General features: G+C 53.6%; 1 protein-coding gene across 1 annotated transcript in view; it reads right to left on the bottom strand.

Annotated features, from left to right (window-relative positions):
* Positions 1 to 6,345: 6,345 nt before the first annotated feature.
* LOC144941143 (protein patched homolog 1-like) overlaps positions 6,346 to 12,415 on the bottom strand; it is a 48,948-nt gene continuing 42,878 nt past the window's right edge. The window contains exons 21-23 of the mRNA XM_078867675.1: positions 8,314 to 8,413; positions 7,626 to 7,889; positions 6,346 to 7,173 (exon numbers count right to left, since the gene is read on the bottom strand). Coding sequence (XP_078723801.1) covers positions 6,484 to 7,173; positions 7,626 to 7,889; positions 8,314 to 8,413 — 1,054 coding nt within the window. The 3' untranslated portion in view covers positions 6,346 to 6,483. The remainder of the gene's footprint in view (positions 7,174 to 7,625; positions 7,890 to 8,313; positions 8,414 to 12,415) is intronic.

Genomic DNA, 12,415 nt, shown 5'->3' with positions numbered 1-12,415 from the left:
GTAGCTTTCACGTCATTCTTTGGACAACGCGATGACGCGGGTGTGGCGACGGGCGGACCGTGTCCACGTTTATCATCCCCCACGCGGCGGCCCCGTCACACGCGTGACGGCGCACCAGACGTGCTGTGCCCGCGCTCCCGTGCAGTTTTTCTCTTGTTCCAGGCAAACGTTGTCCCCCCCCCCTGCCCAAAATAAGCCAGTGGAGGATATGTCACGTGCCCATGGCAAGGGGCTTCAACGGTGATGTTTAGTCTTCTTGGTTCTTTCGGTAAAGTCACGTAAAAGGGAAATAATAAAATAATAAAAATAATACAAATAAAACATAATAAAATAATTCTCACGACGTTTCGGCCACAACGCAAGCAGCCGTCCTCAGGTGAAGAACAGACCAGTTTTTCCCCTGAGGACAGCTTCTACGTGACTTTACCGAAAGAACCAAGAAGATGAATCCCTGCAGTCACGAAAGCTTTAAATCGGTGATGTTTAGCTTGGGCGGTGGTGGCGCACGTCTGTAACATCAGCACTGTGGAGGCAGCTTGGGTTGGTGTAAACTCCTTTCCTGCGGTGGCGTCGAAGAAGGAGCCATTCCCCGGTTTTACCAGCAGAAGGGAAGTACAACAAATGTGGAGTCCATCTGTTCCATCTGTGCGGGATACAGTATTTCCCCCTCGCATGCGGAGGTTTTCTCCGGGTGCTCCGGTTTCTTCCAACACGTAAACACTCATCGAATGGCTAATAACGCCTTCATTTATATAGGGAGAGGAACGCAGTGCTTGGAGTGGAATTTTACGCAGGTTCACCACCTTCCTGCGGCTTTTCCGGCTCTTTTGTGATTCCTTCTCACGCCCGAGTCGTTCTCTCTTTTGGAGAACGAGTGGATATATACTTTTTTATTTTATTTAACCAGGTAAGGCCCACTGAGCTATTTCGCTCTTTTTCAAAATCGACCTGGCCACAAATGATAGCTCAATGAAATGGCATATCACGTAGAAATGTATAGCAGCCAAATACTCTAAACGTGCGTTGATTCTAAATTTCAATCTGATCCCAATCCGCTTTCAATAAATATCCAGGGTGCACACACTGTGGCGTGATATCCACGTCACTCATTATCATCTGCCCCCTCCCCCCCTTCTGCGTCTGGAACTGCCTCACCTTGCACGTTTCTAAATTTAGGGAAAAACCGGAGGAACCGGATAAACACGTTCCTTCGGAGTGGGCAGGTAGGAACTTGGTTGGACAGCGCATTCGTGCACGACAGAGAGACAAATAATCCCTGGTGGGCAGTGTGGAACCTGTTGTTCCTACCTGTGTACAAGATAACTTGACTTGAGGTAGCCAGGCAGACAGCCAGGTAGCCAGCCCCCTTAACTATCGGCCCCTCCCCCTTGCTTAAGCACCTCCCCTTACCCCCCCCCTCCCTTAGGCCCCTCCCCTGGCCACCCCCCCATATCCTCAGGCCCCTCCCCTGACCCCACTTCCCTTAGGCCGCTCCCCTGACCACCTCCATATCCTTAGGCCCCTCCCCTGACCCCCCCTCCCTTAGGCCCCTCCTCTGATCCCCCCCTCAGGCCCCTCTCCTGACTCCCCCCTTCCTTAGGCCCCTCCCCTGACCCTCCTCGCTTAGGCACCTCCCCTCTCCGTACCCGGCAGTAGGTCTCCACCAATCAAAGAGCTGTGTGTATTATATATTTATTTATGCACGACAGACAGGCAGTCAGACAGACAGACAACTAAATAATCCCTGGTGGGCAGTGTGGAACATTGTTCCTCCCTGTAAAAATAGACGTGACTACGCGGAAACATGAAAATTACAAATATACAGCAGGTGTCAGGGTCGGGATCGAACCCACAACTTCCTGTACATCAGGCGAGGGAGTTAACATCTCCTCGCCATATTCTTGGTTCTTTCGGTAAAGTCACGTAGATCGACGGTGGAGGTTGACAAGAAAAAACACAAATCAAGTCCTGACCCAAAGCGGTTGATGACATCTTTCCAATGATTGCTGAGTTTATAACCGTCGTCTCTGTTGAAATTGTGTCTGTGTCTGCATATATAGATGGCTTCGTGAACGAATCTTTGTTGATAGCCATTCGGCTTGCAAAGTAACATCATCTTAGAGAAATCAATTTCACGTGAGCCAGCCGCATTAAGGTAATGATCAGCCACGGCAGAAGTTTTGGTCCTGCCGTGTTTCAGCTCTACCTTGTGTTCACGAACAAGGTCCGAGACATGTCGTTTTAGTCACCACGGATATCGCATGGCGGCGGTGGCGCGTCTCAGCTTGAGATCCCCACAACACAATCCTCGTACGTCCGCTCTTTGGCTCCTCACCATCAATAGTTTTACCGACGCCGTTCGCTCGAGGAGGAATGCAAATCACAAACGCTGTCTGTTTGGGCTCTCTACGCGGGTTATTTAAAAGGTAGGAATGTCAGCTCACGGCAACGTTGAGCAGACCCACACAAACGTGAATCTCTCTGTAACAGTTAACTATACCAGGCCCATTCCCTATTAAACGATATAAACGGGCGCTCTTGTTGGCTGTGAGAGCCAAGGCAAGTCCCTCAGTCTAATATGAATGAAGTAATGCGTTGCAGCGCTTTGTCAGCCTACCTGACTACATGAAGAAGTTGTTCGAGCATGCTTCAACTACAGTGGTCAGTGCGGGTTAATACAGGCGGGGAACATATACAGATCATGGTGCAGTCCAACAATGGTATTTTGCTGCCCTGCCCTCTGATGATGATGGCAATCTCACACCGGCACGAGGCAATCTCAAGTTTTGTTACCCCCCCACCTCCCCAAGCATGCATTCCTCTTCGCTAATCAATCAATTCCAGGTGAAGATTGTCATTGGTTTCACATTGGTATAACATTATGGTGAATATAGCGGCCTCTAGTGGCTGCAGAGATCACGTGAACCCATTCCGTTCCATACAATTTAAACGAAGCAAAGGTAGCAGCTGGGAAAGTGAATTCATCCAGGAGTGGATTGATCATGGTGATCGCTGATGATTCCCGGATCCGGGAAGCCGTCTCGAAGGGAGCCACAAACTCCACGTTTCACTCACCTGAGCTTGCGTGGGGTGGTGACCATCAACTTCCGTTGGCGGCCCTGGGGAAGTGGTGGAAATTCCACGTTCACCAGAGGAAGAAAACATTTGACTTGACGCTGCACAAAGCGCTCACGTGTGTCCGTCGAGAAGGCTGGCAGGTTTTGTAATGTACACTTGAATCTGTAAAATATGTGTATGTAACGTATATTATATATACACACACTTTCTCGCTCCTTCAGGGCTCCCAACGAGCAAACTGCCACCTTCTACCCACAATGCCCCCTCACCCTCGAATTAATATCACCCATAATGCTCTTTGCATTATGGAGGAGCGGTGGCGCAGTGGTTAGTGCACAGAGGTGTAAATCCGATTACTTGATCTCGAATCCCGGCCACGGCTAGCATCAGTGGCAAGTTAATATGTGAACCGTTCCTGGGCTTCCCCACTTCAACAACATGCATTGACCATCGTGGTGAAGTATGGTCAAACAACCCCAACGACTGGCACTGCGCAGAAAAGCCTTCTCCCAGCAGTGGACTAATGAGATGTAAATAATATTATATTTGGTATTGACAATACAGAACTCTCTTATCGATAGTGCCCTCTCACCCACCGTGCTACAGGGTTGCCCTCCTGCATGTTCACATGCGGTATCAGCGAGACAATTCACGCACTGCCCGGGTCAGTGACTGGAGGCTCAACAAGGTGTCTCAACTAAAACTAAAGTATTTTTATTTTTTATTTCACAAGGCAAGGCCCACCGAGCTGTGTAGCTCTTTTTCAGAAGCGACCTGGCCATCACGAATGACAGCAGCTCAACGAAGCGGCTCGTCGTCACGTCAACATTTCTAGCAGCCGAATGCTCGAAACGCGACGTTGTTTCTAAATGTGGAGGGAACAAAAAACCGGAGGACCCGAAGTTCAAGTCCACGCGACCACCACTCGGAGGTGCGATTGTTCAAACATTGTCTAGACACGTATAGTACAGCCGTTTTGCTGGATGAGGGTCTCCACACGCCGAGGGTTTATTTGACCATACTTCACCACCCTGGTCAGTGAGGGTCGGTGTGAGAGCCAGGAGCATAGACGGGGGAGTATTAAAGTATGGTACAATAGATGTTGCTGTACTGCCCTCCTCTGCACAGGCTCGCAGATGCCTATGACAACCCAGCGTGCATGGCGGTCGCCCATCCAAGCACGTCACGGGCTCAACCCCGCTTAGCTTCCCAGAGCTGACGAGCTCAGGGCGAATTCTCGGGTGAGTTGGTCACGGGCCAGACTGCTTATCCAGCGTGAACAACCGTGGCTGGGGAAATCAAGGACCATGGGAACAGAGAAGTCATGTTTAATATTTCTTCATGTTTATTAGTTAGACCATTTACTATCGACATTTGAATATTAATATTCATTATACATTCTTATCAACAAATAAAACAAACCGTTGCATCATGTTTTCAGAGCTGTAGAGGTATCACTGGGTCTCCATTGTGGGATTCGGAAATGTCAAAACCTTTAATATCCCATTATAATAAAATAAAAAAGCTTCAACAGTCAACATTTAATTATTCTCCCCCCCCCCCCCCCCGCAGGACATGGCAGTACAAAGTTACACATGCACAAGGCGATCCGCTCACAGACACCCCGAGCATTTCTAGCGGCTATCTTCTCACTCTCCTCTCTCGACAGGTGACGGAATATCGTGGCGACGGCGGTGGCGGCCACGTCTTGTTGCGGCGAGGGAGAGAAGGGGCGTGCGTTAGAATGTTCGGCGTTAGAATGTTCAACCATTGAGATTGGTTGGACACGCGCAGAGGCCTTGGAAATGCGCTGCTGTTCTCCCTACAATTCATCATGGGGTATCCATCAGCGAATCGCCCTGCATGTCTGGTGTCGAACGTAACAGTGACATTTGTATTTAAAATGTAAAAAAAAAACTCTTTTAAAATAAACTTTTGTCATCAGCTGTCAGCTAATCTGTACATGCACTACAAAAATAGATTTCTCATATAAATAACTTACGTGCCTTATCAACACAAACTCCCAGCACATCGCACATGGCAAATAATAATAATAATAATATCGACCGTCTAGCGTAAAACTTTTGTATTTTCTCAGTAATATATATCAAAAATCCGCAAAGTAACCAGTCACATAAAAACTATACATTTGATATTTACCATTAGTTTGCTCAAACACTATGCACTCAACTCAAGAGGAGCATATTAATCTGGAGGCTGAGAAACGGTTAAGGAGAAGAAAACACAAGTGTCCCTGATATGTGGTACAAAAGAAGGCGACGTGGGGGCCAAACTTTCAAACGAAAAACCGATTCGCGGAGGTTTGCTCTGCGTTGTCGTATTTAGAACTCGCCATGCTCTTGGCAAAGTCGTATATATATAACTTTTCATTTTTTTTTGGTCGTTTGAAGCTTTGGTCCCAGGTGCCGCCGCAAGCGATATGGCAATGCCATTATTTTGTTCTGCAAAGTAATTTAAATTTTTATTTACTTATTATCTTTAATTAACTTTGAACAATATAATAAATATTCCAAAAATACAACTTTTTTTTTCTATATACGTTTTCGCTGTGTCCGATAGCAAGCTCCCCGTTGCGTCGCGTGCACAGGGGGGGGAGGGGTGTGGGGGTGGCCGATATCAGAACAATGCCTTCCCTCTTCGTACAAAAAATAGACTTTTATTAAATTACGACGGAGGCAGCGCTGCCTGGCCACAGGCGTTCAGTGATGGACAATTTACTGCTACTGCTGGGTTAGCACCAAACGGAGAAGCCCTCTCTCGCACAGAACGGGACGCGGGCACACACACACACTGCATTCGTTTCCATTATAAACACGATACATTACTTTTATTTCCCTTTATTTATTATTAAACTAATGAACCTTTTTTTTGTTTAATTTTTTGAAACTTTTTCTTTTTTTGCATAGAATAAAATTTTGCCAGCAAGGTTTAAATACATTATTAATAAACTATGGTACAGAAAACAGCAGCAGGACTTCTCCAACGCGCTAAGAAGCATCTGTGTAAGAAAATAGTTACACTTATCATCCGTACATGCGGTCGTACAATATTTATAGTCTTAGAGCAAATCGATAGAGACGATAAAACAACGACTCAACGTTTGCCCAAGTGTGTGCTGTACAGATTATTTTACACGCTCGTGTTTACATCATTAAATAATCTTCGCGACGAGGAGTGTGTGTGTTTGCGTGGCGTGTGCGTGGGTGCGTTACAGTCTACGTCTATCGAGCGCGCCGCCAAAACGGCGCTCCGACCGACGCTTCGTCCGTCTCTCGCCCCATAGTCCGCGCGCGACCAGCGGAGTGGACGCAAAAAATATCGCCGGCGGCGGTGGTTGGCGCTTCCGGCGGAGCTCGCGTCTGCGGGTCTCCCGACACGCGTCGTTCAAAACGCGCCGGCGGGGCCGTGCACGCGCGGCGCGATGCACTCCAGGTCCTCCACGCGTAACGAGTCGCGGTCCTCGTGCCCGTCCGGCGTTCCCGGAAGTCCGGGCGACCCCGGCGAGCCGGGCCGCGCCGCCTCCGGCGAGTCTGGGAAGCAGCCCTCGTCGCTGTCGTCGTACGCCGCGTGCGCGTAGCCCTCAAACGGGTTCGTCCTCACTTTGCAGCCCGGCGCCCTTCGGCCTTCGCCGGCCGCGGCCGCCGCCGCCGCCGCCGCGGCCACTGCCGCCCCCAGCGGCGTGCCCGGCATGCCCCCCGTGATGGCGACCGTCACCGAGGTGGTGGCCGTCACCGTGGGGATGACCCCGCAGCAGCCGGGCGGCGCCGGCGCTTGAGTCCTGCGCGGCTCGCGGTCCGCGGGGTCGCCCGACCGCGGGCGGCGCTGCCGGCGGTAGTGGTGCTGGTGCGGGTGGATGTGCTGCTGCTGCTGCTGCCACTGCTGCTGCTGCTGCCACTGTTGCTGCTGCTGCTGCTGCCACTGTTGCTGTTGGTGGCTCTGGTTGCGGAGGTTCTCCTGTGCTTCGCGGCTGCGGGCGGAGTGCAGCTGGTGAGCGGAGGCGCCGCCGTTGTGCCGGTGCGGCTCCTGCAGGATGTCCTGGGCGCCGTCGGCGTCTGGGAGTTTGACTTGCATCAGCTGTGGAGACAAAGACGGCGGACGGGCGACCGTGAGACTCTCGAACATCCTCCAGAGCGCTCGACAAAGCCGTCCAGACGCCTCGCCAGAACAGGGGTCGTATCGCAAGTCCATGTTGACCATTCGTAATGAGGTCAAGGGACTGATTAAGCAACACAAAAGGACATCACGATTCGAGTTGAAGCAATAGGCCCTGTGCTTTTGAGCAGCTCTTTAGGTAACGACCGCACGTGCGGCATTAACGTGCCATGTGCGCGACCGGGTTGTTGTTGGCTTCGTGAGTACATCGGTTCTCACGGCCGTATTCACGCGCTGCGTCGTCCACCCGGCGCGGCCGTGCTTCGCGATAACGAAGCCACTCGGCGCACGAGAACTGCCTCGCGGGTTTCCGTGCGCACGTGCACCTAGGCTGGCGCCGCGTGCGTGTGCATGAGCGACGAGCGGGTACGTACGCTCACGCGGGGCGCAAAGCCGCTGTCCGAGGCTTCCACCATGACGTGCGGGAGTGGCAGGGCGGCCGCCGGCGCTCCTGCGTGGCCGGTGCGCTCGCAGTACGGCCGCAGCTCCTCGCCCGTCTCCTCCGTCCCGGCGCGCGGGGCCTCGGGGCCATCGAGGTAGCGCAGGCTCGCCGCGTAGGCCGCGCAGCGGCACGCGGGCCGTGCAGATGGGGGGGGAGGCGCGTCCACTCGTACTCCGCCCGCCCGCTTGCGCGCGGCCTGTGGGTACGCACACGCACCATTCGCACTGTTAGTCCGCGAAGATATCAAAAGTGATAAAGATAACGTTTTCTCCGAGCGGAGATGCACGTTTCTTGCGCCTCGCTGACCGAGCACAGTGCACGCTGGGGGAAGCTTGTTTTTCGTGGGGACGGGAGCCTTACTCCGATGGCAAAGTGGTCGCTCGGACTGAGAGTGTGGAACAGCCTGCCTTCCGCTAATTAGACAAATTAAATTTCCTCCCCCACTGGTATTTACCGTTTAAGGAACCAGAATTTCCTTCAAAATGATCACAACAAAGGCCGCTTGTTTGCACTCGAAGCAAGCAAAAAAATGCTTCGGCACGCAGGAATGGGAGTTGGGCGCCGAGTGCCTGATGAGCTACAAGGCGGGCGAAGCCGCTGGTGCGCGGGGAGCATCTTGCCTGGGAGGGAGGGCCCAGCACGGAGAGCAGCACGGGCAGCAGCACGAGTCCGTTGAGAACGCCGAGCAGGGTCATGATTGTGAGCACGCCGAAGAAATATCTGCATTCGCACAGCGGAGGGGAAACGCACGCGGTCAAGAATTGAACGGATCGAGCGGCTTGAAAATGTCGTGCCCGCGCGGGAGCCCCGTGCACGAAACCACCTTTGTTTTTAATTTTCACGCGAAGCCAGACAAATAAAAATACATCGTGAAAAGTTTAAAAGTAAAACAGCGACTCCAGAATTGGCCTTTTTGACGGTATGTCCTGAACTTCATGGAACGTTAGCGGGTAATCACTTGCAGACCTCTGAGCAATGCAGCATTGGTGCCTCCCGCACCTTACCGCCACACCACCACCATCACCACCATCACCATCACCACCACCATCACCACCACCATCACCACCACCACCACCATCACCACCACCACCATCACCACCACCACCACCATCACCACCACCATCACCACCACCACCACCACCATCACCACCACCACCACCACCATCACCACCACCATCACCACCACCACCACCATCACCACCACCACCACAACCATCACCACCACCACCACCATCACCACCACCACCATCACCACCACCACCATCACCACCACCACCATCACCACCACCATCACCACCACCACCATCACCACCACCACCATCACCACCATCACCACCATCACCACCACCATCACCACCACCACCACCATCACCACCACCACCATCACCACCACCACCACCATCACCACCACCATTACCACCACCACCATCACCACCACCATCACCACCACCACACGTCGCAATGCTCACCCCCCCCTCTCTGCCCCCCGCCCACCATGAGACACACCACAACACACGCAATGCAACGCTCGCACACAACGCCCTGCCACATGACACTCATCAAACAAAAGCAAAGATACCCCCCCCCGTATAGCCTTAACAGACTCTTGAGGCAAGTGCTGTATCTTCTTGGTTCTTTCGGTAAAGTCACGTAGAAGGGAAGTAATAAAATAATAAAAATAAAACATAATAAAATAAAAGAACCAAGAAGATGAATCCCTGCAGTCACGAAAGCTTTAAATCGCAAGTGCTGTAAGCGAGCACCAATGAAGGCCGGCACAGCGCACGAGGTTGTGGGAGGTAAGCACCAAGCCCGGCCGCCTTTGTCTCCCTAGTGGCGATGTTTAAACACACCCATGTACTTATTTGAGGCTGAGTCGACGTAGGGGAGGCCCAGGACCAGTTCAGATAATTTATATAATCGTCACTGGTGTTAGCTGCGAGCGGGAAACTGAACTCGTGTCGCCAAGTTCGTAGCGCAGTGCTACACTACCGCTCACCACAACAAACACACGCAACACAGAGCCACATCACAATTGTCTCGTCACCCACAGCTGCCACCAAAGACGAGCACTGCCCTGCACCCTACCTAGAACAGAGAGATACTTTTTTTTTACGAATTCGCCACGCACTCCGCGTGGCTTGGGCCACGCTCCCTGGACGTTGATCAACTGTGTCTCGCTACTCGCCGTGTCTGGCTGATCCCCGGGCCTCTCGGGAGGCCGTCGCTGCTCTGGCACCCTGCCCACGTCTTGCAGCGGCTCGGCCCGCAGCTGAGGTCTGCCCGCGTTTGCTCGCGAGAGAGCGGGCGAGTGGAGTCAGTCGAGAGTGTGTGTGTGAGAGCGAGCGCATCTGTGCGATATCAGCCCGCTCCCCTCCCTGCAGCGGGCAGGCATGTTTATTTTACTAGGCCGGAGGATAAGCAATCTCTGCGGCACAAATCCACAACCGGAAAAAAAAGTAAGGAATGGGAGGGCAGCGACCACGGGAGGTTACGCAGGTTAAAGCATAAATAAGCCGAGCGCTTTTTATATCTTTCATCCTTGAAGCCACAAATATCATAGTTACCGGAATGCCACCGTGGTCGAGATGGGCTCAACAATCAGCGCGTCTCTTTGGGTGTTCGTCTTCGCTGGGTAACCGTGAGCCAAGCATTGGAATTCGCACACCAACGACCCCGACGGCTACTTCCCCAGAGCACCGCTGACCTACGAAGGAGTACTCTTAATTTATCAACCTTGCCACGGGCTACGAACCGAAACTCGCCACCTTGAAATCCGGCAAACCTTACCCAACTCCCTATGGCCACCCACCCAGAATAGTCGCCTGTGCACGCGACGATTCACTGCAGTGACCGATTGGAGAGCATGGACGGTGGTGTTCGGCAAGTGACCAAACCGAGGCGTGCACCCCCCCCCCTTCACCCGAGTGCCGAAGGCGGGGAGAGCGTTGCGGGGAAAGAGCGAATCCCACAAATGCTTTGTTTATGACGGTGGTGCCCGGGCTCTGGACTAAATATTTACACACACTTGTTTGGATTAGTTTCTAGGCCTCTGGAGTTCATCCAGCGCCTCAATAAACAAGCCTTCACTTACCAAGAACATTCTTACGGCTGCCCCCCGCCCGCCCGACCCGACCCCCACCACCGCACCCTGCGCGTCTCTCCCTCGCCTGCCTCACCAAACAAACTGTTATTAAAATTCTAAATCATTTCTGAAATGTAAGGATGCCTTAATTCCTGGCTCTCGCAGCCCCCGCGTGGCATTTGGCAGCAGGATTGTGCGGAGGGGGGGGGGCGGGGGGGGGCCCGCGGGTTGGTGCGCGGGGGGGGTCAGGGGGTCACCGCTTGGCTGGACACCGCTTGGTGTGCGCGGGCCTCATCTCCCCCCCCCCCCTCTGCTCTGCTCGTTCGCTCGGTGGAGTCCACGGTGGGAATTTGCTTACGTTTTTTTTGGAGACCAGCGAATGTCTCTGAAGGACAGCGAAGTTTCCTGGAGTTGATGAATTTGTGGTTTAAAATTGTTTTTAAAGAATCTGTTCACGCGGAGTCGTGAAAGCGCGCGGGGTAACCAGGGCAGATGGGCACCACCAGCACCGGTGCCGCCGGTAATCACCCCGTGACAACGCGGGAGCTTTGCGCGAGTTCCAGTCGCTCAAAACAAAATCTCCAAATACAACTTAAATCGATGCCGTGTGGGTTTCCACAAAAGCGTTTTTTTAATCGTCGGAAGCATTAATACGACTTATCGTTGCCCCCAGGTTACAGATGGACGGGACAGAGCGAACGCCTGAACACTCTCAACCCCCCGGTTGGAAAGCGTTACGCAAAAAAAACACATCGGTGGGGGTGGTGGAGGGGGTCTATCACACCGGCGTGCCTTAACCCCCAAACCTCGCTCCACCCATCGGCACCCAGCGTGGGGCCCCACACGCCATGGGGGATGGCGGGGGGTGGTGGAAGGGGGGGGACCCCCCTGCGAGCGGGCGGCCCTAACCCGTCCGGCTAATGTGTGAAACAAACGGGCGCCGCGTTTGCGTTTAGTGCCGCATGGCGAGGTAGGGGGCCCACCCCGCCCCACCCCGCCCCCCCCCCCCCCCCCCCGTTGCCCTTCGTGGGCGAGCACGCTGGGGCCCCCGGCTGTTCGTTTGCTTCCCTCGGGCTCCGCAGGGCAACGCGACAAGTCGGAGATACGCCCCGGCAGCTGCGCCGGACATCACACGCCGAGCCGCGGACGGGGAGGGACACGCGGGGGGGGGGGGACGTCGGTCGTGGCCCCACGTGGCGGTGCCTCACAGTGGCAGCCGCGGCCGCCACCCAACAGGCAACCCTCGATTTCTCATCAGCGTTGACGAACCACAACACGCACTTACGCATCGTCCATATGCAAGATAAAGATGCCCTGTATAGCTTTAACAGACTGTTTGGGCAAGTGCTGTTAGCGAGCACCTAGGAATGGCGGCACTGTGGCACATGAGCGGGTGGGTGGCCACAACTGCGCCCGGCTGCAAACACGCACACACACAGACCCCCCATGCACACACACAAACACACACACACACAAACCCCCCATGCACACACACAAACACACACACACACACAGACCCCCCATGCACACACACAAACACACACATACACAGACCCCCCATGCACACACCCTACACACAAACACACACACACACAGACCACATGCTTCCCACACCCACACACACAAAGCCAAAGATC

This window comes from Lampetra fluviatilis, chromosome 24 (genome assembly GCF_964198595.1).
Source record: "Lampetra fluviatilis chromosome 24, kcLamFluv1.1, whole genome shotgun sequence".
In the NCBI taxonomy this organism is placed as follows: Eukaryota; Metazoa; Chordata; class Hyperoartia; order Petromyzontiformes; family Petromyzontidae; genus Lampetra; species Lampetra fluviatilis.
The sequence above is the reverse complement of the archived record's forward strand: the minus strand, read 5'-3'. Positions and strand labels throughout refer to the sequence as shown.